The 24,630-nt window shown below is 46.4% G+C and overlaps 1 protein-coding gene across 3 annotated transcripts in view; it reads left to right on the forward strand.

Annotated features, from left to right (window-relative positions):
- The window catches only part of TARS2 (threonyl-tRNA synthetase 2, mitochondrial), a 1,102,517-nt gene extending 1,078,436 nt beyond the window's left edge, over positions 1 to 24,081 (forward strand). For all 3 annotated transcript variants that reach the window (XM_069649728.1, XM_069649729.1, XM_069649730.1), the window contains one exon: positions 23,405 to 24,081. In XM_069649728.1, the coding sequence (XP_069505829.1) occupies positions 23,405 to 23,553 (149 nt within the window). In that variant the 3' untranslated portion in view covers positions 23,554 to 24,081. The remainder of the gene's footprint in view (positions 1 to 23,404) is intronic.
- The last annotated feature ends 549 nt before the right edge of the window (positions 24,082 to 24,630 follow it).

Raw genomic sequence — 24,630 nt, forward strand, 5'->3', positions numbered from 1 at the left:
ATAAATGGCTTTCATAGTAGTGGGATGTACTAGCTTGAGTGAAACTGGCAAAGATGGCTCGAGGAAGCGGAAGGAACCGGATCAGGCAATCTCCGATGGCTTGATGGACAAAGAGTGTGCAGCTAACCAGCATAAAATGGTCCCATGACTACAACAACGGTGCAAGCAAGCCAGAATGGCCCAAACAAACTGTACAGGTGGGGTATTGGGGTCCCAGTACCCATCTGGGCGATGGCAGCTTCCTACACCAAGGCACACGACAAAGGTAGGAAAACGGAAAGGCAGCTGTAAAACGGCCGAGAAATGGTCCCAGCACCAAAGTCCCAGTCCAGTCAACGGGCAGGAGCATGGTGGGTGGGAGACGAGGGCAGCCCTGAAGGACATCCAGTAGCGAAAAATCAAAACCAGAACTAAAGAGATGGGACACTAGCTCTGCCAGTATAGCCAAACTTGGTCCCAAAATTGCTGCAGCAGCTTCTTGGCGAAGGATCCTCCAGCCTGCAGCCTTTCAGGTAAAATCCATTAGAACTGAGCCAGGTCAAGGTCTCCCCTACATAAATCAATAGACTCATTGGCTGATCTAAGCCAGAACTCCAGGACCACTAAACAAAGGTTTTGGGTGGCATTTGTTAGGCAAAAACCTGTGCAGTTCCCTCTGGGACCACTGCAAAAGATTTAAGACTACAGGTGTTTGGCAGTAAACCCACTTGGTAGCAGTCTATACCACACAGATTCACTTGGTAGCTGTGGCTGAGCAGTCAGACTTCCCTCAAGAAGAGTTAGGCAGTATACAGAGTATTCACAATAGGTCAAGAGAACACAATAGAACAAGTAAACACTGACCAGGGCTTGGTGTAAAAGAGATATAATTATTTATTTAAAACCACATCTAGAAAAACACACAGGCACTAATAGTAAGCAATTCAAAAACACGGTCACTAAAAGATATACACTCCCTTAAAAGAATATTAGACAAGTCTTAAGTAAAGCCCCACTTATTTTCAGACAGCAGTGAGCGCTTAACATAGATGGCACTCCGGTGGTGTCGTCCTGGTAGGTCGGTTCAGCTTCTCCCTCGTCGGATTCTCAGGTCCTGTGGCGACTTCTGAAGTTCCAGTCCCCAAAGCTCTGCTTTTATGCAGCATACCCCCATTCACTCAGCCTAGCTGTCAATCAAACATGCTAAGTGGTGAGCCGGCCGGCTCACCACTTGGGCCAATCACACAAGAGTGCGACTTGAGTTACCAAGGTAACTCAGTCCAGGGTGCCTAAACCCCCTCCCACACCCCCTGTGGTACCCAGACAGAGTGGCACCACTTTTGGAGGCTTCTGTGGAGAAGCCTGCCAAAAGGTGGAACAAAGGGCTCGACTTGGGTTGGGGTCACAGAAGAGAACACAAACGCCATGTTAGAATTTAGTCCTGGCAAAAAATACCAACCGGCGAATTAATATTAATTAAATAAACCGGCGGTATGTTCGAGGCTATGAGAATTAAATAATTAAAGTTGGTAGCCTCGAACAATGGGAAAATCCCATAGGGAAATATTTGCGGTCGAATATAAAAAGTAGTATCCACTGCCACCAGCCAAAACTCGATCAGGGGGGGCGGAGACGTGCCCCCTCGACTAACAGACCCCGGGGCAATCGAATTGCCCCGACCAGTACGTTCACAATATGATGGTTTGTACTGGTTTCTGTTAATAATTTGGGACTAGTAAAGCCAATGGTGACTTTACATGCCCTGGGAGACAGTAGTCAGTCCCAGGGTATGGAGTCTATGGTGGGGTGTCACTATGACACCCCTGTGTTACTGCACGGAGGGTGCTGTGTAACACACATAGTAAAAATACATGAGACCCTATGGAGTAAAGGACCCCATAGCCCAGAAAACACATTAACAGTCAAAGGAACACCATAAATCATGTCTAAGCGTGGGTGAAAAAGAGTCTCACTCTTGGCAGGAGAAAAAAACAAACTCCAGAAATCCAGTAAAGCTGCTGGGGGACTCACTAGGTTAGGAAATTCAGCCTAAAGAGAGAATTCTCCCTAACAGCATTCAATCAAGTTGGTGTCAAAAACCGTCAAATCTTCAGGTCAACCCACAAAGTATTTGCTAGGGCTAGGGCTGGTCTAAACCAGTCCTAACCACAATAGAGGGTGCAGGGCTAGGCTAGGCTCAGAGTGAGCCCATGTGTGCAAAACGGCCATTTTAGGCCTGCCTAGGGGTTTCCTGAAGAAAAAGAAACATCCAGAAAACAAAATGGTCAAGAGTAGGACTTAACAACATACATTAGTACCCCAATGGCTACCAGTAAGTTACATTGGGCTACTAATATTGCAAATCAGCTTGCACCCCTGCTGAAATCAAAACTAAACTACAGCTGCCACCAGCCTATGCTCCAAAAACCAAATGTAGGGTGATATCAACCGAGGGCCAAAATGGGTTCCTTAAAATGCACCCCATTCCTCTGAACCATATGGAACACCGTAGGACCATATACCACATGAGCATTGTCAAAGAAAACAATTGTTTGGATATGGAATAGGCATTTGCCATGCACTGCCGTAATATTGTCTGGCCATAAAATGGATGAACACCCAGACATATGATAGCAAATGCCTATCTAATATCTCCCCTTGTGTCCGTCCCCACCCTGTTTTGGTTTTGACTGCTTGTAAACTGAGATCTGTTATGGAACTGGCACCCCTCACAATATGTAGCACTCTGAAGAGGACGATGGGTTATCTGGGCAAATTAGCAAACAAAACTCTAGAGCACAAACCAAGGGCTCACAAAACAAGATCTATAAGAGTGGCTATTGCATTCTAGCCCCGTTAGCGTTAAGTTTGTAAGACTGCTTCTTGGAGTTTTGGTTCAGACATTAGTAAAGCATCACTGCACTGTTAAAAACAACATGATTACTACTATCCTGGCCTTACATCCTTTCCCAAAGGGCGTAGTGTTATGTAATGATGCACAGCATGTGAATCTAATACAGATTGGCATTTACTGTAACAGTATGATTGTAGCTTCTGTTATGTTTGTTTATTTCTAAAGCAAACGTAACCTGGCCAAAATCCTGCAAGACTCATGATGGCACACATTATGCTCACTGGCATGGAAAATGGCTCTTTGAAAATAATCTTTGTGTACCATTTGGGATTTCTTTTATGTTGGAACTGAGATATGAAACACTTCATAACCAGTCTTGGTTACTACTGCCTGGCTAGCTTTATTTTCATTATGTCTTATATGAACTGTGGGTACATGCATTTCATTAGTTTTTTCTTCTGTTGAGTCATTAGCAGTGCATGGTGGTGGGTGAGTTATAGAAATTGGGGCTGGCGAATTTGTGGAGGTTTTATGTTTTGGTTGCAACCATACCATTTCTTTAACTAATGTTTCGAGGGTATTGGGTCCTCCGACGTATTCCACATCTATGACAGTAATCACCACAGCTGTGCTGCTTCGAAAAATCTTTCGCCATCTGCGTCCTGCGTCGATGACGTCGATACGCCGCCCTCGAGGACCTCCTCCGACAGCCAACGTCACTGGATGTTATAAGTAGGACGCTCGACGCCCGTAGCCTCAGTTCCGTTTTTTCCGCGAACGTTCGCTTCGGAGATCTCGGTGCGCCTCGACTCTTTGGAGTTTCTGTTGTTTCTCAGTTCTTTGAACCTGTTTGTTTTGTGAAGTTTCTTCTTCGTGAACGATGTCTACCTCGTCTTCCACCCCGTGTCCGGGATTTAAGAAGTGCAGGGACTGTGGGTCCAAGATGTCGGTTACGGACTCGCACAACACCTGCCTCTGGTGCCTCGGGGAGGCCCATGATACGGATGACTGTGTCGACTGCCAGTCGCTCACGTCTAAAGCCTTGCAGGAGCGCAAGAAAAAGTTATGGGTAGGTAAGGTGTCTAAGCCACGGAAGTCGAGGTCTGCGGGGCCTTCGACGGACGATTCGAGAGGCGACTCTCCGCGTCATCGTCGGAAGTCCAGTGGGTCTCGGTCCCGCCACTCCTCTGCCTCTTCGAGGCACTCCCGGAAGCACCGTCAACGGTCGCCTTCCCCGTCCTCTTCCGAAAGACTCCGCCCGTCGCGGGTCACTTACCCTACCAAGCAGGTGACGCTGGAGGAATGGGCTTCCTTCGGGAAGAAAATGTTAGCGCTTCTCGAATCACAGGGCACCGGTCCGTCCGCGCCTCCGAGTGGGGTCGGTCGTGATCGGTCGAGAGACACTGCTTGCACGCCTTCGGGCTCGGGTGGTCGGCACGATTCGCGGGAGAGGTCCCGCTCGGGCAAGGGGAATCGTTCTCGTCATGCCCGGTCCAGGTCCCGTTCCTCGACGCGCTCGAGACCGTGTGAACCTGTGTTGTCTTCGAGGAAGACGTCGACGCCGGTGGCGCCGAGGTCGTCGACGGACTCTTTCGAGGCCCGCCTCCGAAAAAGTCGTCGACACCATCGGCGCCCAGGCTGTCGAAGGACATGCTCGGGGCTCCGGCCTCGAGGCCTGTGTCGATGCCAACGATGCTGTCGGTGCCGTGTTCGGTGTCAACGCGGATTCCCTCAATGCCCCCGACGCCTTTCGAGGCAGTGTCGACGGGGGTACCCCGAGGCTCGGTAGAACCCCCTAGAAAGGCTCTGGCCAAGGTCAAGCATGGCTTTGGTTCACATTCTGTGCCTTCTTACCGCCATCTTGAGTTTATTTCACAGGTGGATGAGGGTTCTGATGATGGTATGGTTCCTAATACGATGCCAGACGAGATTCTCTCGGGCCATAGCCAATTTGAGGACCTGAGGCAGTCCCTGCACGATGTTAGTGGGCTGGACACCTCTCCGGAGGTGGAGTTTTGTAGGCCTGAGCCTGGCACTCATGCCGACTCCTCGTACCGGCGCCTTACGTCGAGGGTCACTGAGTACTTGGGATGGTCTGCTCCCCCGGGGGAGTTTCTTCAGGTTGACCTTACGGATATCCTCGACCTTGGTCCACCAACTGACCCGGAGAGTTTGGTGGTGCAGGCGGCTACGGCCCGGCAAAGCAGGCGTCGTATCCTAACATCCCTCCTGATAGGGACGACACGTGTTTTGACGGCTGGGCGAAGAAAGTGTTTTCTTCAGGGGGTATGGCGCTTCAGACGGCCAACTCCGTATGTGCCTTGTCACGTTTCACGCACACTCTGTGGAACTGTGTTTCCTTAGCGGCTGAACATATTCCCAAAGGGGATGAACGGGATGGTTTCCTTGCCATGGTTCAGGATGGCAAGGATGCCATGTGTGAGGCCGTTCAGTCGGGTTTGGACATGGCAGATTGCGTCAGCCGGTCAATGGCGGCGAGCACCGTGATACGCAGGTTTGTGTGGTTGCGGAAGTCGGGGTTTGCTCCTGATGTGCAGGCCCGGCTCCTCAACATGCCCTTTGACGGGGAACATCTTTTTGGCAGCAAGGCTGACGAGAGCCTTGAGAGGTTGCAGACCTCAAAAGCTGCAGCAAAGTCGTTTGGCGCTGCAGTTCGACAACCTCTGCCTTTTCTTCCTAGGGGACAGCAATGGAGGGGAGGTTCCTTTCGTTATTACTCATCCTTTGGTAAAGCGAGAGGAGCAGCCAGTCAAAGGGGCCACCGTAGGAGTGCCAGAGGTGGAAAACAAGGTACTCGAGGTGCCAAGGCCGCTTGGGCTGTTGCCTCTTTGCCCTCAGGCAACGCCGCAGCCGCTTCAGCTCAGTCATGAGGCCATGTCCCATGGTTCGCAGGTTGGGGGAAGGCTGGCGCAGCATCTTGCAGAGTGGCGCGCCATTACTTCAGATGTGTGGGTTCTGGAGATCATAACCCACAGCTACTGTCTTCCTTTCCGGCAGCGGCCTCAAGACAATCCACTGGGGAATCTCTCTTTGAAGAGTCCGGATCCGCTCCTTGCGCAGGAAATTCAATCCCTGCTGGAGAAAGGTGCCATAGAACTGGTGCCTGTAGCGGAGAGGAACAACGGATGGTATTCCCCTTATTTTTTGATTTCCAAGTAAGACGGGGGATTGAGACCCATCATGGACTTGCGCGGTTTGAACAAACTCCTCAGGAAGGACAAGTTCAAGATGGTTACTCTCTCTCAAGTCCTCCAGGCCCTTCAACTTCAGGACTGGTTGATGTCTCTCGACCTCAAGGACGCTTATTTTCATGTGCCGATACACCCAAAGCACAAGAAGTACCTGAGGTTCGCCGTTGGTGACTCGCACTTTCAGTTTCGGGTCCTGCCGTTCGGATTGATCTCCGCCCCGAGGGTTTTCACCAAGCTCATGGTAGTGGTGGCAGCGCACCTCAGGAAAGGGGGGATTCACGTCTACCCCTACCTGGACGATTGGTTGATCAGGGCGCGTTCTTCCGAACAAGTCCTGGATCATCTGTCAGTCACCTGCCACTCCCTCCACAAGCTGGGCTTGTCCCTCAACTTAAAGAAGTCCCATTTGACACCAACTCAGAGGCTCCAGTACATCGGAGCAGTGCTCGACACGTCCCTGGGGCAGTGTTTTCCTCCCCAGGTGAGGGCTCATCACATTCAGCAGATGGTGCACAGGTTTCAGCATGCCCAGAGTCTCCCAGCGTTCAAGTTCTTGAGATTGCTCGGCCTCATGGCTTTTATATTTCACACATGTCCCGGGTCAGAGTGGACGATCAACTCTTCATTGGTTACGCTGGAAAGCGTTTGGGACAAGCTGTGACGAAACAGACTTTGTCTCGCTGGATTATTTTGGCTATCTCTGAGTGTTACCGCTTGGCGGGTAAGGACCCACCTGTCGGCTTACAGGCCCATTCTACCAGGGGTATGGCTGCCTCTACTGCCCTACAGAGGGGTGTTCCTATTCCTAACATCTGTGATGCAGCCACCTCGGCTTCGGTACATACTTTTGTACGTCACTACTCCCTCGATTCCATCCGGGGGCAGGATCTGGCCTTTGGCAAGGCGGTCCTTTACTCCACAATTTGATTGGGCATTCTAAATTTCTGTTTTATAAATTCTTTTCCCACCTCCTTGCATTGGTATTGCTTTGGGAGTCTGTCATAGATATGGAATATGTCGGAGGACCCAATCCCCTCGAAGAACAAGTTACTCTCTTACCTGGTAACGTTCTTTCGATGGGATGGTCCGACGACGTATTCCATATCGCTCCCTCCCTGCCTTCCCCGCTACAGAATTTCTTATGCGATTGCAGCTTACGTTTCCGCAAGGCTTTGTGTGGTCAGACTGGCAGAAGACTGGTGCCACACGTTCTGGGAAAAAACTACAACTGAGGCTACGGGCGTCGTGCGTCCTACTTATAACATTCACTGACATCGGCCGTCGGAGAAGGTCCTCGAGGGCGGCGTATCGACGTCATCGATGCAGACGCCGAAAGATTTTCCGAAGCAGCACAGCTGTGGTGATTACTGTCATAGATATGGAATACGTCTTCGGACCATCCCATCAAAAGAACATTACCAGGTAAGAGAGTAACTTGTTCTTTTCACTTTACTCTACGCTTTTTATTGCATTAGGTTAAACATGACAAGTGTTGCGAGTAACAAGACACTTAGACGCATTGTGGGTTTTACAGCCAGGTTTATTTTCACAGAATAATCGAAAAAGGCACAGGACAGTGAGAACAAAGGAATCCAACTTGGATAAACTCAAATGTCTTTGACTGTAGTAAAGGCACCCCACCACAATTAGTTCACTTTTCTTTCTGATCTATCTGAAGGAAGGTTTCCTCTGTTGGATTTACAAGCATCATGATGAAGGTTTACCCTGGTGCACATAATTTGACTGTTTTCAATATGAGGAAGAGGTGGGAGTACCGCCTGTATGATTTATAAGCACAGGGACAGAATAGTGGTAGAAAGCAAATCCAGTGAACACCTTCGCTATGAGGACCAGTGGTTCAGGATCCAATCCCTAATCTAACAAGTGTAGTCCTAGGCATCCTCCCAGGATAGGGTTGGAACAGTCACTCATAGTATAAGAAGTTTAGTGTGCCCCATCACACTTATCTTATTTTCTCTGGGTCTTCTTGTTTGTGCTCGTTAATGCTTTGGGCTACATCATAGAGCTTGTCTTTGGTTCTCTGCCATTGATGCTATCCTTCTTCAGGTGGACCACACCTCTCCTTGTCTCTTCCCTGGTAAAGGCGGGGTGGTTGGAAGTCATACACCTGGGCAAGACCTGTAGCACACCCCCATTGCCCTTGCGGTCTACAAATCTGCTCTTGGTATATAGTATTTTTAACTCCCAGCACTTGGGTCCTGGATTCAGCCTGAATATCCTAGGATATCCTGGATTTTCACTGAATATCCTACGTTTTATTAGTGCAACTTAACCATAAAGTCCTGTTAACAAAGTTTATTTCACTGATTTCATAGGTTTTTACCAGTGCACCTTAATTTGCTACAACTTCCTAATATATACTCACCCCCAATATAGCAGCATTTTCAGCCAATCTAGAAGTGAAAACTGTGCCATTCCCCACCTTCTAGCAACTTTCTTAACACTTCTATCAACATCTTTTTACACAGTGTATTCTTCACTGACGTTCGTGAATGTCTGATGTCATTGCGGACTTCCCGAACAGCGTCTCGTGACCATGCGCTCGTGACGCGATGACGTGTCCGTGAGCGAGTCCGTGCTTCGCAGACATTTTGAAACTGCATTTTCAGCCGATCTAGTAAGTTTCCAGCTGAAAGTTTACCCTTCCACAGCTCCTAAACCCATTCGTACTCATTTTACATCTGCAATCCAGGAGAGAGCACCTGCTTGGACGAGTTTTGGCACACCTGCTATTTAACTTCAAAAATGGCATCAGCCATGGCCATGCTTGCCATGCTTCCTCCCCAAGGGCCACCAACACCACCACCACCACCAGCACCAGCTGGAGGGCCTGGACAAGGGAAAAGGTGCAATGATGCAGAGGAGGATCAAGAGGACCTGGAGGACCATAGTTCCTGTCACAACCACCTCCATCAAAAAATGCTGTAAAACTCACCAATATTTCTATTTACATATTCAACATCACCTGCATCTAACCAGACATAGTACAGGTATGCTTAGTAGTGTTTTTCAACACTTTTACAACCAAATATATACAGGGTTGCTGCCACTTGCCCCGTAATAAGCTTCTCAACAAGCATATTCTGTTGTCAACCACTCTATCAAATACCATGTATTGCACCTGGTCACATCAACTGGCAGTTACTTACATGTACTGCCAACATATTAAACTTCCACGTACCACTTCAAAATGTTCTGCAAATATTTTCCCTTTTCTTTAGAAACAGTACACCACAAACACAGCTCTTATCCAACTAAGTAACCATACCAAGTATTATCCTATTTTTTATCTTCACAAAGAAACAAATACATATTCCATAATCAGTGTCCTCAATTGTACCACAATCATAAATACTGTATACACTTCAATTATATCATTCCACCATATTACAAATACTGTATACTACCTATAATTACTATACACATATTACTATAATGCGTGTGTACCTATAATTACTATACACATATTACTATAATGTGTGAGGCCAGCGGCCATGCCCCCAAGAATCTTGCCACTGGCCACAACCACCACAATAGAATTAAACCATACAATTAGTACGTACAATACACCTTCAAATAACAAGACTCACCTGAACCTCTTTACTTCCAATGATGTCCGTGGATAGTAAAAAAACAGCTATCAACTTTTTTCCACTCCCCTCGCCCTTTCCAGGCCCTCTTTTGGCCACAAAATAACCCCAATTGCAATTTCCAAACGTTTTACTCACTGCGCTGTCCACAGACAACGGGCGTTGCCCGCGGATCCAATATGTCGACTGTTTAAAAAAATGATGGAGCAACTCACGTTTTTGAACATCCAATTAGCGTGCGTCTTTGACGTCTGCGGACACCAAGCCGCCCTCTGATTGGTCCAGAGGCACCTGCAGACTCCGAATCAGGAAATCATTTCGTGGACCGGACCCAGATATCTCACTTTTTTCAACCTAACTTTTGGCAATAAAAAAAAAAAACACTAGACAGATGTACATCAAATGTGCAAAAGCACGCTTTTGGGACCAAGCTGTCCCTCCTCGTGCACATTTGGTGAAAATCCGTACAGCGGTTTGGGCTGTTGACGCAAGCAAAAAAAATGTTTCCATTGCGTCTATGTGGATTTCTAAAATGTTGGGACCCCCCCCCCTTTAACGTAGCTTCCCCTGGCCGAAACCGCACTGTACTTCGCAAAATCATTCTGATGTGATATATATATATATATATATATATATATATATATATATATATATATATATATATATATATATATATAGGTATAGCTGAGCACATAGCGTATTCAAGTAATCTCCTTAAAACTCAAATGCTGCGCTCCCACCAGTTCATAGAATTTCTTGTAATCCTGTGATCTGTTCACTTTACTCCTATGTGTTCCTATCTCCAATTCTTCAGAAAGGGCCTCTTAGGACAGAACATACTTAAAACAGGTCCGGCTGACCCAATCTTCTCGAGGAAAGGCAGTTTAGAATGCTAAGACATTTCAATTTACCTCTTCAAGATTCCAATTCCTCCATCTTAGTTTGGGAGGGTTTCCTGTGTCTGCAATCTAGAGTCAAGGGAATAGATGAAAACCACGTTTCAACCTTCCTACTCCACCAACCCCTGTTTTGAGTAACCCATCCTTCAACCCTATGTGCCTCAGCCACACATCTATGGACCCCGACTTCGGCATCCATGGGGGAGCCCTTTTTAAGCTGGTCTTTCTAACCTCCACCTCCCCGACAACAGGTGCATTAGACTCTTCCCATCACAGCACGCTTGAACATTAAGACCTCGCTACAAAAACCAATTTGCCTTGACTGGAGTGAGACAGAGACCTCTTATGAGCAGTTTCTAACACTTCTTAACTGGGCCAGATATGAGATCGTTATTAAGGATATTATCGAGGAAGACCTCCACAAGACCTTAGCTCCTTCCATAGCAGTTCAGACTGCTGTAACTACTGCCATCCGTGCACTGGTTGAGGGCACAGTAGCGCGGGTTATGGAGGAGTTATCCACCTCCTCTTTAGACTCCACTGTACAGGACAGGTGTCCACAGTGTTTTTTATCCACATTTAGATCCAGGGTACACTGATGAGCAGGATGAAACCCCCATTCTCTTGAGGTGTTCCAGGAATGTATCACTGATATAATGCTGTTCCTCAAGCTCCCTCTACCTGACTGGCCACTGGTGGAATGTGTTTTCCATTAGTCAGACAAGAGCGGAATTCCACTTCAACCTGACACACTGGGAGAGGCAAGAAAAATATGTGGAAAGCCACCGAATGTGGCCCCCACAAATAAGAGGCTGGGTGGACAATACAGACAGCTTCCAATAGAGAATCTGTGTGTTGGCTCAAATCCCCCTTCACAATCAGCAGTAGTTTCTGTCACTTTGGCACAACGAAACCCCCTCTTCATTAAATTCTTCCTTTCGGGTGACCTCCCTCACGCCCTTGGACAGGGAAGAGAACGCCCTGGACACTTTGGGCAGAAAGGTGTACAGCAACAGTGCTCTTTACTTGGCCCAGCTACTTCTGATGCCATACTCGGGGCCTGCTTTGGTACATTCTAGTGCACAAAATGGCGTATTTTGCAGCAGACTTTACCGGGGACAGAAGGGACAGTTCCTCGCTGGTCTAAGAGTGGTGAAGGTTATTGCGCAAAATATTTTGGGATCTGCTGCCAGGCATGTGGACATGGATGTGAGTGGGATGTGCATGGCCTTGGACTTCAGAAGAATAGCCTGGCTTAAAAGCACCAAGTTCTGCCTGAAGTAAAGGAAAACGGTCACGGCTCTTCTTCCTTTTGATGGGTTCTCACCCTCTTTTTTTCCAATTTATTTTTCCAATTACATATGAGGAGCTGAACAAGGTGAAGACTCTCACTTTTACCGCAAAGAGGCTCTGCCATCACCAGGCCAGGCACAATATCTTATGCCACGACTAAGCAAAATTAACAACACACGGGCTGCGCTGGACTTAAGTGGGTCCTATTACGCATGCAAAACAGGAACAGATGGTGCCAATCTTTTCCCCACAGACAAGGAAAAGACATTCTACCACAATTAGATTTTTGGTACTGTGACAACTCAGGGCAATAAGCCCAATCTTTGATGCTCCGAAGGTTAGGCTGCTTTCCACCCCAGTCAAGGGACGGATTTCCTTCCATCTAACATCATTGGAAGTGATAACCGTGGGTCCTAGGAGGCTGTCTGTTGTGAGGAGCAGGTACAGGTTACCTCTTCACAAACCTCCCCAACTTCCTCCTCTTACCCACCCTCAGCAACTTCCATCGAACATCATGGATGGCCCTCTGAAATTGTTGAGGCTGGATGCAATAGAGCAGCAGATCTCGCAAACCATTCACATGTTTTTTTTCTCCTATTTTTTGCCCTTCTCAAGTAGGACAATGCAGGATGAGGGACCATTCTCAATCTCTCCAGTTACAATTACTTTTATCCAAGAGGAAAGTGTAAGATGGTTAATCTAGGGCAGATTCAGTCAGCTCTCATGGAACAGCATTGTCTGTGTGCTCTAGATTTGCAAGACTCCTATCTGCACATACCGATTTGGAAGGTAACAAAGTTCTGCCGCTTTTCTATCCCAGATACGCCTCATCATTACAAGGTCCTGCCCTTCTGGCTGAATTTGGCCCCCGAACATCTTCACCAAGGTGATGGACTCTTATGTCTCATCTGCGGGGTGGGAAGTGTCTTCCTGCTTTAGAAATAATTCTGGATCTTAGCTTGATCTTCCAGTAGTTCTTGAGGAGCTCTTGTCTTCTTGTGCCAAGTTCCAATGGTTACTAGACCTGGTGGCCTCATGTATGCTGTTGGTTCCTCATGTCAGGTTGCACATGAGACTGACCTAACTGCAGCTTGCCTCTCACTGGTCACAGCCACAGTTCCATGTCCCTTTGCTGACACTCGTTTTTTCAAAGTAATTTTCATTGAAGAAATTACTTAGAAAACACTCATCACTTTTTTCTTATTTTGGGGGGTTCCACCCCTTTTCTATGCTATTACCCTACCCCAACACCCTCCCCTTTTACCCATTAACTGTTCCCCCCCTATATATACTTCAATGAGTGTTTTTGAAGTAATTTCCTCATAGAAAATGACTTTGAAAAAATGGGTGTCTGTGTATCAAGGCGATACTCACAGCCACAGACCTTCACTGGTAGATGGACAAAGCAACCCACTTGATTGACATACCCATTTCCCTGTCTCCCCTGTGGGAAGCATTTCCACAGATCCAATCTCCCAGGCTTAGGGTACCCCCTTTTGACTTAAGACAAAACTCAGTAAGAATTTCCCTCTGTTTGCTTCATGTGAGGGAGAGTCAGGGATTATCAGGGAGATGCCTTCCTGCAACCTTGAAATGGACAGCCTTTAGGCATTTCCACCCCTTCCCTTCGAAGTTCCTGCACAGACTGAAGCGGATGGCGGGTTGCCACCTCATTTTGATTGCGCCAGATTGCTGGAAAAGAAAGTGGTACTCGGACCTCCAGAATCTGAAATGTCATTGTTAAGATGGATTTTCAGAATCTGCCCGGTGGACCGATTCTGAGAGTCCACCCTATTCTGATGAACACGGACAAACTCCAATGTCTAGCCAAACTCGATCTACCTAGTGTGACTGAACAGCAAGACGTGAAGCAGGAGTGTGTGAGAGTGGTGAAGGGTTCAATTAAGCACACAGGGAGCACTCTTAATAATTCTAGCTAGGCAGAATGTTAAAATAAAGTTATTTATTTAGGTCTTAGACAACTCTTATCAATTATAAAACACAGGTAAGTAACACACTAAAACATTCACTACTAATATATGTACATTCAACTTGTTGTACTATGCTAAGCGCACTAACACTTCACCTTTAAACACAATTAGAAATACTTTTCAATGTTCTGTAGTGAAGCCAGTGAATAAAGAAATAGAACCAGGTAAGTAATCAAGACATTGTGAACTAATAGGTTGAGAAGAAATAAGTTAGAAAACAGCATACAAAACCTTTGAACTAAGGTTCTAGCCTTAGAAAGTCAATCCCTCGCTAGAAAAGAAGGGGTTTTGTACCATTAGAGCAGTGGTCATCAAACTGGGGGGGTGTCCGTGGGAGTGCCTCAGACCCTTTTAAAATGGGTATAAGTTGACTGCTTTTAATAGAAAACAGATTAGGGTGACTGCTTTCAATAGAACATATAAACAGTAGCCAATCTGATTAGGTTTTAAAGAGCCTGAGGCCACCCTGAACATCCTTTGGGCCCCTTGGATGGACCAACCAGTTCGTTGGAGGGCCCAGAGACAATATGTTTACTCAAGGTAGGGGGGGGTCGGTATGAAAAAGTTTGAATACCACTGCCTTAGAGTCACAGGTACCGATAATAGTCTTATCAAGAGCCTAGGAGTTTCTTTTAGAAAGTTGCGCAAGTGTTGCCTCGAGCCAACAAGTAGTTAGTTGTAAGTGATTCAAAGTTCAGTAAAATCAAGAGGAATGTCTGTAAAATATCCTCTCCCAATCCAACCACCAGGGGGACACGGTATGATACCATGCCAGAGCACCACTGTTCATGGCTAGGCAAGTGAATGATAGGGCTAGAACTTTATACCCATACAACCCTATGGAGATTTGGTGGGGCAAAACCGGTATGTTGGTGTGTTTACTCACCCCTTGTACTCCGATTCACTCAGGGACCAACCTAGGAGTTCTGAAATCACTGAGCCTTCTGGATTAGTGTCTTGGTTTCCCTGGAGGAAGCACAGGGGGTGTGGGTACAGAGGTCTGTTCAGGCATCAGGTTTGTGGTTCTGTGCTCCGTTGGACTGGGTTCTGTACACAGGACACACCAACTTTGGGACCGCGACTCTGGCGATGACCTCAAAGGACTCCCAGCATGCGATGCAGGCAGCGAACAGCAAGGGACACTTGAAACAAAAATAGCAGAAGACAACCCTCGTGGCAAGAACAAAGAAGCTGGTCCTGCAAGGCTCCTCTTTGTGGTGGAGAGCTGCAACTTCAGAGAAATGCTTCTTGTTCTATAAATTGAGGATCAGCGGATATCCAAGGCTCAACTCGAGACAGAGACCATTGCAGCAAAGTAACCCAGTAGAAAGCCTAGCTAGCCTGCACAGTGGTTCTGGGCCTGTTCCGGATGCGCTTCCAGTGGCTGAATCTTAGCGCCGAGGTCAGGACTGATTGTTCCCACCTGTCCAGGGACAAAGCACCAATGAAAGTCTTCTTGAGATCTGCAGTGAGGCAGGAATTTGCCAGACAAGTGACGAAAGGGCTGCTGACGATCTTCCAACTACGAGTTCCGGGTCTTCATAGGAGTCTTGGCTCTGATGATCTCAAGTGTAGCTGCAGGAGTCCTTTTATCCAGGATCCAGACTTAAGTTGCCCCCCAGCACAGCAATGGCAAGGATCTGTACTGTTCGAACTGGCAGAGTCTGTCCAACGTTGGACAGCCTCTGGCCACTGCATCTGCCCAGAAAAAGACACACTTGGTCAATATGTGTACTGGGTCCAAACAGACCCAACACCCGGCCACACACAGACCTCCACTTTGGCCACGAAAGCTGGAGCTTTCCCCGAGAAAAGGCTGATATGGAAAAGCCAGCAACTCCAGGGAAGGAGGAAGGTCAAACAACAAGATGGCCAAATGACTTTTGAAAATCTTGTGGCACAACCATTTTAGAGTACATAGTACTCTAAATTGCATTTAGCAGTAAAGTGCAAAAGTGCGAGACTACAATAAAGAGAACCCTGTAAAAGTATCCACTGCCACCCGCCCATGCTGGACACATTCAAATAACCACCAACTAGCTAAAAACAAAGCTACTGGGACATAAAGGATCTCTACCTCACTTCACTGAAGGTGATGTGTGCAGGAAAATAAACAAAGAACTTTACAATGGAGAACAGAGGTCTCCTGCACTGATAGCCTTAGGGACTGACCATTGCCCCACAACAGATGAGCTAAGCAAGGTAGGTGGAGCAAAAAGGCTTCCCTTAACTCCAAAAGTCAGGAAAGGTACAAAACAATAGCACAAAGACAAGTCTTATGGAGGGAAAGCCCCAAAAGTTACATATGTTCTAACAGTCAGCCTCTCTGGCCTTGACCAAGCTGCCCAGACCTTTTACATTAACAATGAAGAGTTGGTACTATATCCCTTCCTTTGCTGTCCTTTTCAGCCTGGTGCCTGAGGACCTAGTTTATGGCCACTTAGGGATCTTGGAGAGGAACATGGATATCATAATGGCAGCAAGAAAAGGATAAATCAGATCTCAGTATTCCGGTAAATGGGCTTGTTTCTGCTGCTGGTGCTTGAGAATAATGCACATCCACTAGAAGCGACTATCAATTATGTGTTTGGCTGAAACAGGTATTCAAAGAACCCGGTAGACCGTATCTGGTGACATTTGTCACTTATCTCAATGCAAGATTGCAGACGGTTCCCCTGGCAAACACGTTTGTTAAGAGACATTTTAAGGGATTCTTTATATTATTTATTCGGGGGAGAAAACCACCTGCTCTTGGGACCTAAATGTGGTGCTTTCTAATGTCATGCATAAGCCATTTGAACCGATGGCTTTCACAGATCTGCGATGGAGAAAATTAGTAACTTTCAGGCCCTTTGCAATGAGGAGCCTTATTTCATCTTTCATAGAGATAAGATGTTTCTCAGGACCCACATTACCTTCCTTACCTTCCTCCCAAAGGTTGTGTCAAGCTTCCATCTTACTGCCCGTATTGTATAAAAATCCTGCTCCCTAAGCTGACAAAGTCCTGCACTATCTGGATGTGTTGAGGGCTTTAACATTCTAGCTTAAAAGCAGCAAGACTATTAGAAACACTTCTTAGATTTTCGTGTCTTTTGGTGGGTTGACCGTTGGCTCAGCATCATCCAAGGCAGCCCTGGCTCATTGTCTTGTTTCCCAAATTAAGGGTCTAGAACCTCCGAAGGGACTCCATGCTCATCCTTTGAGGGCACAGTCTACATCTGTTGCCTATCAGAGGCATATCCCTCCATTAGGTATCACACAGACGGCCATGTGGGCCAACCCTCGCTAATTCTGCAAACATTATTCACTTGTTTTGAGTTCTCAGTATGATGCTGCTTTTAGTCAGGCCATTCTGAGAAATATTTTTGCGGCAGGCCCATAACCACACATCCACCTTCTCTAAGAATGCTTTGGAATCTCCCAAAAGTATGGAGGAAAGGGGGTGTGATGTAAATGAACGAAAAAGTTTATGTAGTGACATTGGTACTCTTAGTCCATAGTTCCCTTTCCTTCATACGCTCTCCTGCCTTCCTTGCTAAAATGTCGCCAAGTACATACTGGATAAAAAGGGAATGATGATTGAGGAAGCATGCAAGGGTGTGGCCACGTGCATATCTTTGCTGATACATGCTGAAGCTTCTATAATCTGCTGCTTGGCAACAGGCTCCTAGAGGACGCGGACCAGTGGTCTAAGAGTACTGTTGTCAATGCGGTGGGTAACTTTTTTGTTTAGAACCACTCATATTCTCTCAAAAGACCGATATGACGATTGATGAGGAGATCATCGCCGTCAATGGAGAATATACAAGGTGGGAATGGGCATTGCTGGAGCCTCTCAAAACTGATGACTGCGTGGCCCCTTTGCTCCTGGAGGATTCCGAAGATTTGTAATATTTGGTACTGGGGCAACTTCTGCCCCTTATACTGCTGAGCTGCTTTGCTTTGGCATAGGCTTTGCTTTGGCATTGCAAAGCCTATGGGCACCACGTCTTGTCATGTCTGTCTGACTTGTTTTGTGACATTCCCGGGGAATGTGGGGAACTGTATCCTTCAGCAGGTGAGTCACGCAAAGGCTGCAATGTTTGCAGAGGCTGTGTTACGTACGTCTTTGCAAGCCGTCTCAAGATCTGTTTATTCAGCGATGATGTGACCTGATCACACACCTTATAATTAAGGACAAGATGACGTTTGTACAATGAAAGTTCGTGTTCTCGTTGAATGACTCGCTGTAGAATCTTGTGATACATCCTCTGCTTCATCCAGGGAATGCTGTCGGCTGTTTATTGTCCTTGCACTCGATTGTGTTATATAATGGCATCTTACCTCACCCTCAGCAGGGTAACTAAGAATGCTGTTATGCATTTTATTTCCTTGAATATCTTTTGGGATTGACAGTCTTGTGCTGGAATAGCTTTGAACCACAGAGCTTTTAGGTGCACCCCCACTTATGTTCTCTGCTTTTTTATAGTGCTAGAAAGCTGGCTACGGAGCCTAGCACTGTGGCAGTGGCGCGGGCAGGGTCTCTAGTAAGGGAGGACAGGGAGGATGTCTATGGTGACACTTACAAGGCGACATCAGATTGCACTTACAAATAGTAAATTCTTAACTTCCTGCCTGGAGAAGAAGGTGGTAGTCTGTTGCTTCATCCAGAGCACAAAGCGTCATTCTTTCGTGGTGGCTTACTGACTGGGTTTATTATTTCTCTTCCTCCTGGATTACGGGTTCTCTGCCTTCTCTCTTTCTTTGAGCTCCGTGCCTCCACCCTCTCGTTCTCTGCCCATCTTGTCATGGTCTTGCTCTTCACCTTCTCAGCCTTTTCTCTGCCCTTATCCTCTCTACTCTTTCCTTAACTAGGGCTTCAGTCACTTCTCTCTTCAGCTCATTTTTGCCAAAGCTTGTGTCTTTTTTTCTACTCTCTCTCTTGGGCGGGACTTCTGTCTCCTTTCTGTCAGCCCCCTCCATGGACATGTACTCGTTGTCTGAGCTTTCGTCTCCCCCACTCCTCTGGTAATACCTCCTTTCCTTTTATCCACTTTTTTTGGCTGTCCTTCACTCCTGTTAGGGCCGTCACTTCCGCTCCTATGTCCTGATCTCCCTGTCTAGGTTTTCCAGAATGCTTTTCCTTCACTTCTCTGAGGGTCTCCATTTTGCCTCCTCATTCCCGGTCTCCATCTCTATATTTTCTCTGATACCGCTCCTTCACTACTCAGGGTCTCCACTTCCACTTCTCTGCAATCCTGGTCTTCATCGTGAACGTTTTCAAGGATACTGCTCCTTCACTCCTCTAGGATATGGTCTCCAGCCACCTCTTTAGCAAGTATTTGCTCTTCATCACTATGTACTGTGCTGCATCCGGTGGAGTCATCACTGATCTGCCGGCGATAACCTCCTCCCATGTGGACAGGGGACGGCAGCCGCTACCTGATCCTGACCCTGGGGGCGGTAAAATGAGGGGGCCATCACATGGGAGGAGACAGCCTTCGGGGAGATGTCATGACTCCATCGGGTGAGCGATGGTATCCCCCATTTTCCACTGAGGATAATCTTCCCATACCGAAGACCCTTATGGCTTATTGTCATTCATCTACATCTCCTCCTTTGAAGCGTAGGGAAAACCTTTCCCCACATAAAATGAGCCAAACCTCGAGTTATCTTGTAGAAATGACAAGACCACCTTCTCCAGGTTCAATTCCCAATCATCCAACAATATGTTACCATTTAAAACGATTGCAAATTATTATTCAAGCTCTAGAAATCAATTACCAACAATGGACTTCTTGACCCATAATTCGTCAAGTACTGAGATGAAGAAGAGGGAACGTGTAACGCAGAATGGGAGAAACCAGAAGCCCAGTGAGGGTTCTAGTCTTTCCCCCTTAGTGCCTGTGCCCGGGAAATGTAAAGGACGGAAAGAAGATGGGAGACTCTGACAGAGCAGGTCAAGCTGCCGAGACGCCAGAGGAACACTCCTGGGCATTCGCGGACTGCTGCAAACAAACCTTAGCTTAACAAAACCAGAGGGAAGGCGGGCATGTGGAAGAGATGCCACGAGAGACGAAAAGCCGAACAGGAATCAGCAACAAAGGGAAACCAAGCGGCATACCTTCACCAAATGACCGAGAACACGCCTGAGAACACCAGCAAGAGCCAGTGAGTCGGTCCAAAGGCAGTGCGCACCCCAGGGCGTTTCAGCAACCGCACCAGGTACTAATAAAGTAACAAGAACTACAGAAAGAGAGAAAACAAAGAAACTAACTGTAAAAAGGGCAAGAGAAGTTAAACGCTTACCAGTGTGTGAATGTATTGAATGTAAATACATGGGAGCACCAAAACAAAATGTATATCAAGAGGATGCAATATCCAATCAAGTGAATATACAGTTCTGGAAATGGTTTGAATCCCTACGTGATTGCAAGACGCCCTGGCTAGAGAAAACCCGGGCAATTAAAAGTTTGTGAATACTAGAAGCCCTGGCAGGAAAGTATGCCAGGCAATTGTAAATGTGTTAAAAACCTCTAGGTACAGAAATATCAGAACTTTGTTAAGCATATAAAGAAAAGCCTAATCCTGACAAAAGAATTACAAAGCTAGGAAGCTTTGTCTGTGACAGCACAATTGTGGGCCAGATAAGACACATGGCACTGTTGTGTTTGAGGAAGAGAAACACCGGTGAAGGGAGCCCTATTGTGGAAAAAGAGTTCTTCCAAAGTAAATAACTTTTTGTGCTGAAACTTCAATGAAGAGAAACCCAGGGGAAGGAAACTCCATTGTGGAGCAAGGGTTCTCCCGATATAAATAACTGTTTGTGTTGGAAATACTTATTCTTCTTTTATGAACACTTTTGCAAGAACTTCAAAAGGTTAAAAATACTTCAGTTTTCACCTTTATAATTTACTAGTAAAAAGTAACCGTTCTCGAACGGGTTCTGTAGACAGACATGACAACATTCACATCAATTGTTGGAAATCATTGATCCTGTAGGTCGCTGTTCTGATTCGCTTTGCACTCAGAAGTAAACTGCACTGAGAATGGGCGCATGTGGCTGGCTGACATACCACAGAGCAGACATTGGGGCGAGGTGTAAGGAAGGCATGGTATCAAATAACAAGACAGACACAAGTGATCATAGTTCAAGGGTGTTTATTGAACTTCAATTGGGTTTGAAAAACACATATCTAATCCGAAATCTAAAGATGGGAGCAAGCTACAACCATCAAATAATAATAGCCCAGTCCTAGTGCTGTGTTGTCAAAATAAAAGGGCCTATACTAATAAACCTATTGCCAATGCTTAATTCTAAATACAACTAGTGTGGGAAAGAATGTTATGCAAAAGAAAAGTGTTCAAGAAATGATGTCTGGATATTCAAGCCGTCCCTTCCCCATGTTTTCAGCATGGAACAAGGTGGCACACTCGAGTTTAGCACAGTCTCTGGCTTCTCTTGCACGAGGGTACAGTTCAAAACATCCACATCATGGCCGTCTGTGCCAGTGTCTCTTTGCCATTCAAAGTCTCTTTATCAGAGAGCCCGATGCAACACAACAAAAATCAAAGTTTCTTTCTTCTTAGGATTTCACACGTGGAAATTCTCTGGTGATTTTCTGTTACCCCTGGTCCCCCTCAGCCAGGCTCGGACCCACTTTAACAGCAAGCTTTCAATTGATCTCCCTCTGTCAAGCTCGGACCAACTTTATCTACTTTGCCACAAACTTTCTTTATTGTATCAACATAGAAGACTTTGGATTGTGCAAAGGGTTTTGCTTGACCAGTCGCAGGACCATTTTGATTCACAATTCTCTACAACTCTTTCACTTTTCACTTGGATACCTTACAGAGACCTTCGATTGAGCATGCATGTGGTGCCGGACGACTCTGTCAAAGGTATCGTATCTTGGTTTCAAAGCTCAATCACTCATCAGCATTTCAACTTTACTTGTGTCTTTTATCACACGCATTTCAAACAATGTTCATTCCAGCACTCGCCATACAATGTTGCCGCTTGCAACCTTTGCTTCAACACAGACCGGTCTTGTAGCGATCTCCCCAACTCATCTGCTGTGTTGATTTCACTAATGCTGCTTTGTTCTTGGAGCCAAGGACAGTACCACGGCGGCTTGTGATGCTCCCCGCCTTGATTATTGATAGGGGAGGGCCCCGGGTATTTCCGACAAACAATGCGTGATTCTTCAGCCTGTTTTCCTGGTCTTACACTTTCCAATCTTGAGGGCTCATGAACGCAAAGGTTCCTTGTCGAAAAGGTAATCCCCTTCTTTTTCTTGATTTGGTACTAGTTCAGTAATGCGAATTGTCCAATATTTGTATCTCGAGGGCTCATGAAAGCAACGGTTCCTTGTCAAAAAGGTAATCCCCTTCTATTACTTGATTTGGTAGTAGTTCAGTAATGCGAATTGTCCAATATTATTTGTATAAATGTTCTCCTCTTACAAGAATTTCTGGGTGCCCTGTCAGGTGCCGTGTCAGTAATCACCCTTGGGTGATTCCTGACAGGACACCCAGAAAATTCTTTTAAGAGAACATGCATACAAATAATACTGGACAATTTGCATTATTGAACTACACTACTACCAAATCAAGAACTGGATATAGAAGTGACCACGGGGGGTATCCAACTAGATTCTCCTCCGTGCAATTTCAGGAACGCCTTGGTCAAAACACATGTCAGCTGATTGAACGTAATGATTAAAACTTCTAATCAAAGATTGATTGGGATATTTGTTTGTTTAAAACTTGTTCGAAGATAAGCGCATGAGCCTAAGAAACAACCTTTGTAAGATTATCATTGTGCTCTTGGCTCTATGCAGCTGTCAGTGCCCAGAGGGTCAACTCAAGTATTCAGCCTACCGAGGTGGAAAAAAAGGCCTTTAAATTGTGAAAGAATAACATGCATTGGCACAGCATCTCAGAAACCGAAGGAAACCGTCAAAGTGCTACAGGAAAACATCTGATATCAAAAATAGACATATAAATAGAATTTGTTGTAACCTGTTTGCTGCTGGTTTAACGACATAGAAAACTATAATATTTACAAAATTGTCATTTTTATGCTAATTGGGAATCTTTGCATTTGCATGAAAGTGTCCAGTGTCAGAGAGAGCCTGTATGTGTTTGTATTCTAGATTCATCTTAAAATTCTGGCTATTTCTGTTTTTTTTTTTTTTGGCAGTTTATGCAATTGTAAAATAGCTTTGAAGTTTACAAAGAAACAAAATGACCTGTGTATTTTCCAACTGTCATGTGCCAAACAACCCCCCACCCCTCACTCCCTGGCTCCGCCACTGACATGGTTGCTGTCCCCCATGGCAGGGCTTACAGTAGACTACAATGCCGGAATGGTATCGATATTTGTAGGTTTGGTACCCATCTCACATCAACTCCAGTTATATAGTAGGTGATGGACGGGCACCTTCTACGTTTGACTGGAAAAAAACTGTTGGCTTTGCCAATGCTTGTTTGTGCTGGGAATGAGGCAGATTTGTATTCTCAGTTGTGCTTTTCTCCTTTCATTGACTCTTGTTATTCATTGAGCTTTTGTGTTTTGTTGCAGTGGTCGGCGAGAAGGAGAAGCAGAACAGCTCTGTGAACGTGCGGACCCGGGATCGGACTCAGCATGGCGAGCGCCCCCTAGAGGAGGTCCTTTGCCGCCTGAGGGAGCTCCGAGATTCCAGGGTTAGGAACGCCGAGGAGCTCTTTTGACAACATTGCTTGAGAAACGCTAGATGGTCCCGGGCCGCGCCAAGGAAAGCAAACTCGGGATTCCCAGCCACGCCCTGCCCAAAAGGGGGGACACGTGGGCATCTTACTAGCTCTGCCTGCAGCAACAAGGAGCGGCCACCGACAGCGGAGCGGCGTCTAGTGAAGAGGAAGGGCCTTTCTCAGGAGCAAAGCGCATCCCGGCCACGAGAGTGCCTGGTCCCCCCTCTTCCTGTAGCCTGAATGCCTGGTATCTGATGACATCACTGACATTAATTGAGGGCTTAGTACAAACGGACATGATTCAAGACTGCAAATATGGATGGCTTGCCCGTCTGTCTTGGTCATCTCTATTGTTCTTTGTCTGGCATCACTCACAGACACTCATCGCAATGCAGAACCTCCGAACTGCAAAGGCTTGACAGTTGTCAACAAGCTTCTGTTTTGCACTGCAATAATAGTGACATCCTCAATTCTACTGTTTCTCGGAATGAGGATGAACAGCAAATGTAATAAATTGTATTTTCATAAGTGTCCGAGTAATGCTACAGTGCATGTATAATGGCAGGGAAACAGAAGGGGTGATAACGTTTATTTAGTTATTGGGTATTTGTATGTCATCAGCTGCGGTTCTACCCGACGCTACGTAGCGCCTCCATGGGCAGGAAAGGAGGCACAGGCAGTTGCTCTTTTGCAAGCCTTGGACGCATTGAGAAGATCAGTAGGTTCAATGGGAAGCTGTATGGACAAAAGGACATCTGCAATAATGGCAAAAGCGCAAAGCAGAGTCCAGCAATCCAAGGAAAGTTAGTGCCAGGAGACCCGCACAGAGAACAGCCACATGCTCTGCCCCCAACGTGCCCCGTTGCTTTCGGCTCATCACGCCTTCCTTCTGCTTTTGCGGTGGGTTGCATAGCCTGCCTGCATTTTGTTGCCTGCATTGGATATCCTGCATTGGATACCCTGCATGTGTACTGCTTTTTAGCATTGATCCTCGGCCTTGCCCACATTCTTGCGCGACTGCTTACCTCAACTTATATCAATGGCAACTGTCTTGAAGGCCATTATTTTCCTCACTGA

Source organism: Ambystoma mexicanum, chromosome 1p (genome assembly GCF_040938575.1).
Source record: "Ambystoma mexicanum isolate Mex_15411 chromosome 1p, UKY_AmexF1_1, whole genome shotgun sequence".
Taxonomy (NCBI): Eukaryota; Metazoa; Chordata; class Amphibia; order Caudata; family Ambystomatidae; genus Ambystoma; species Ambystoma mexicanum.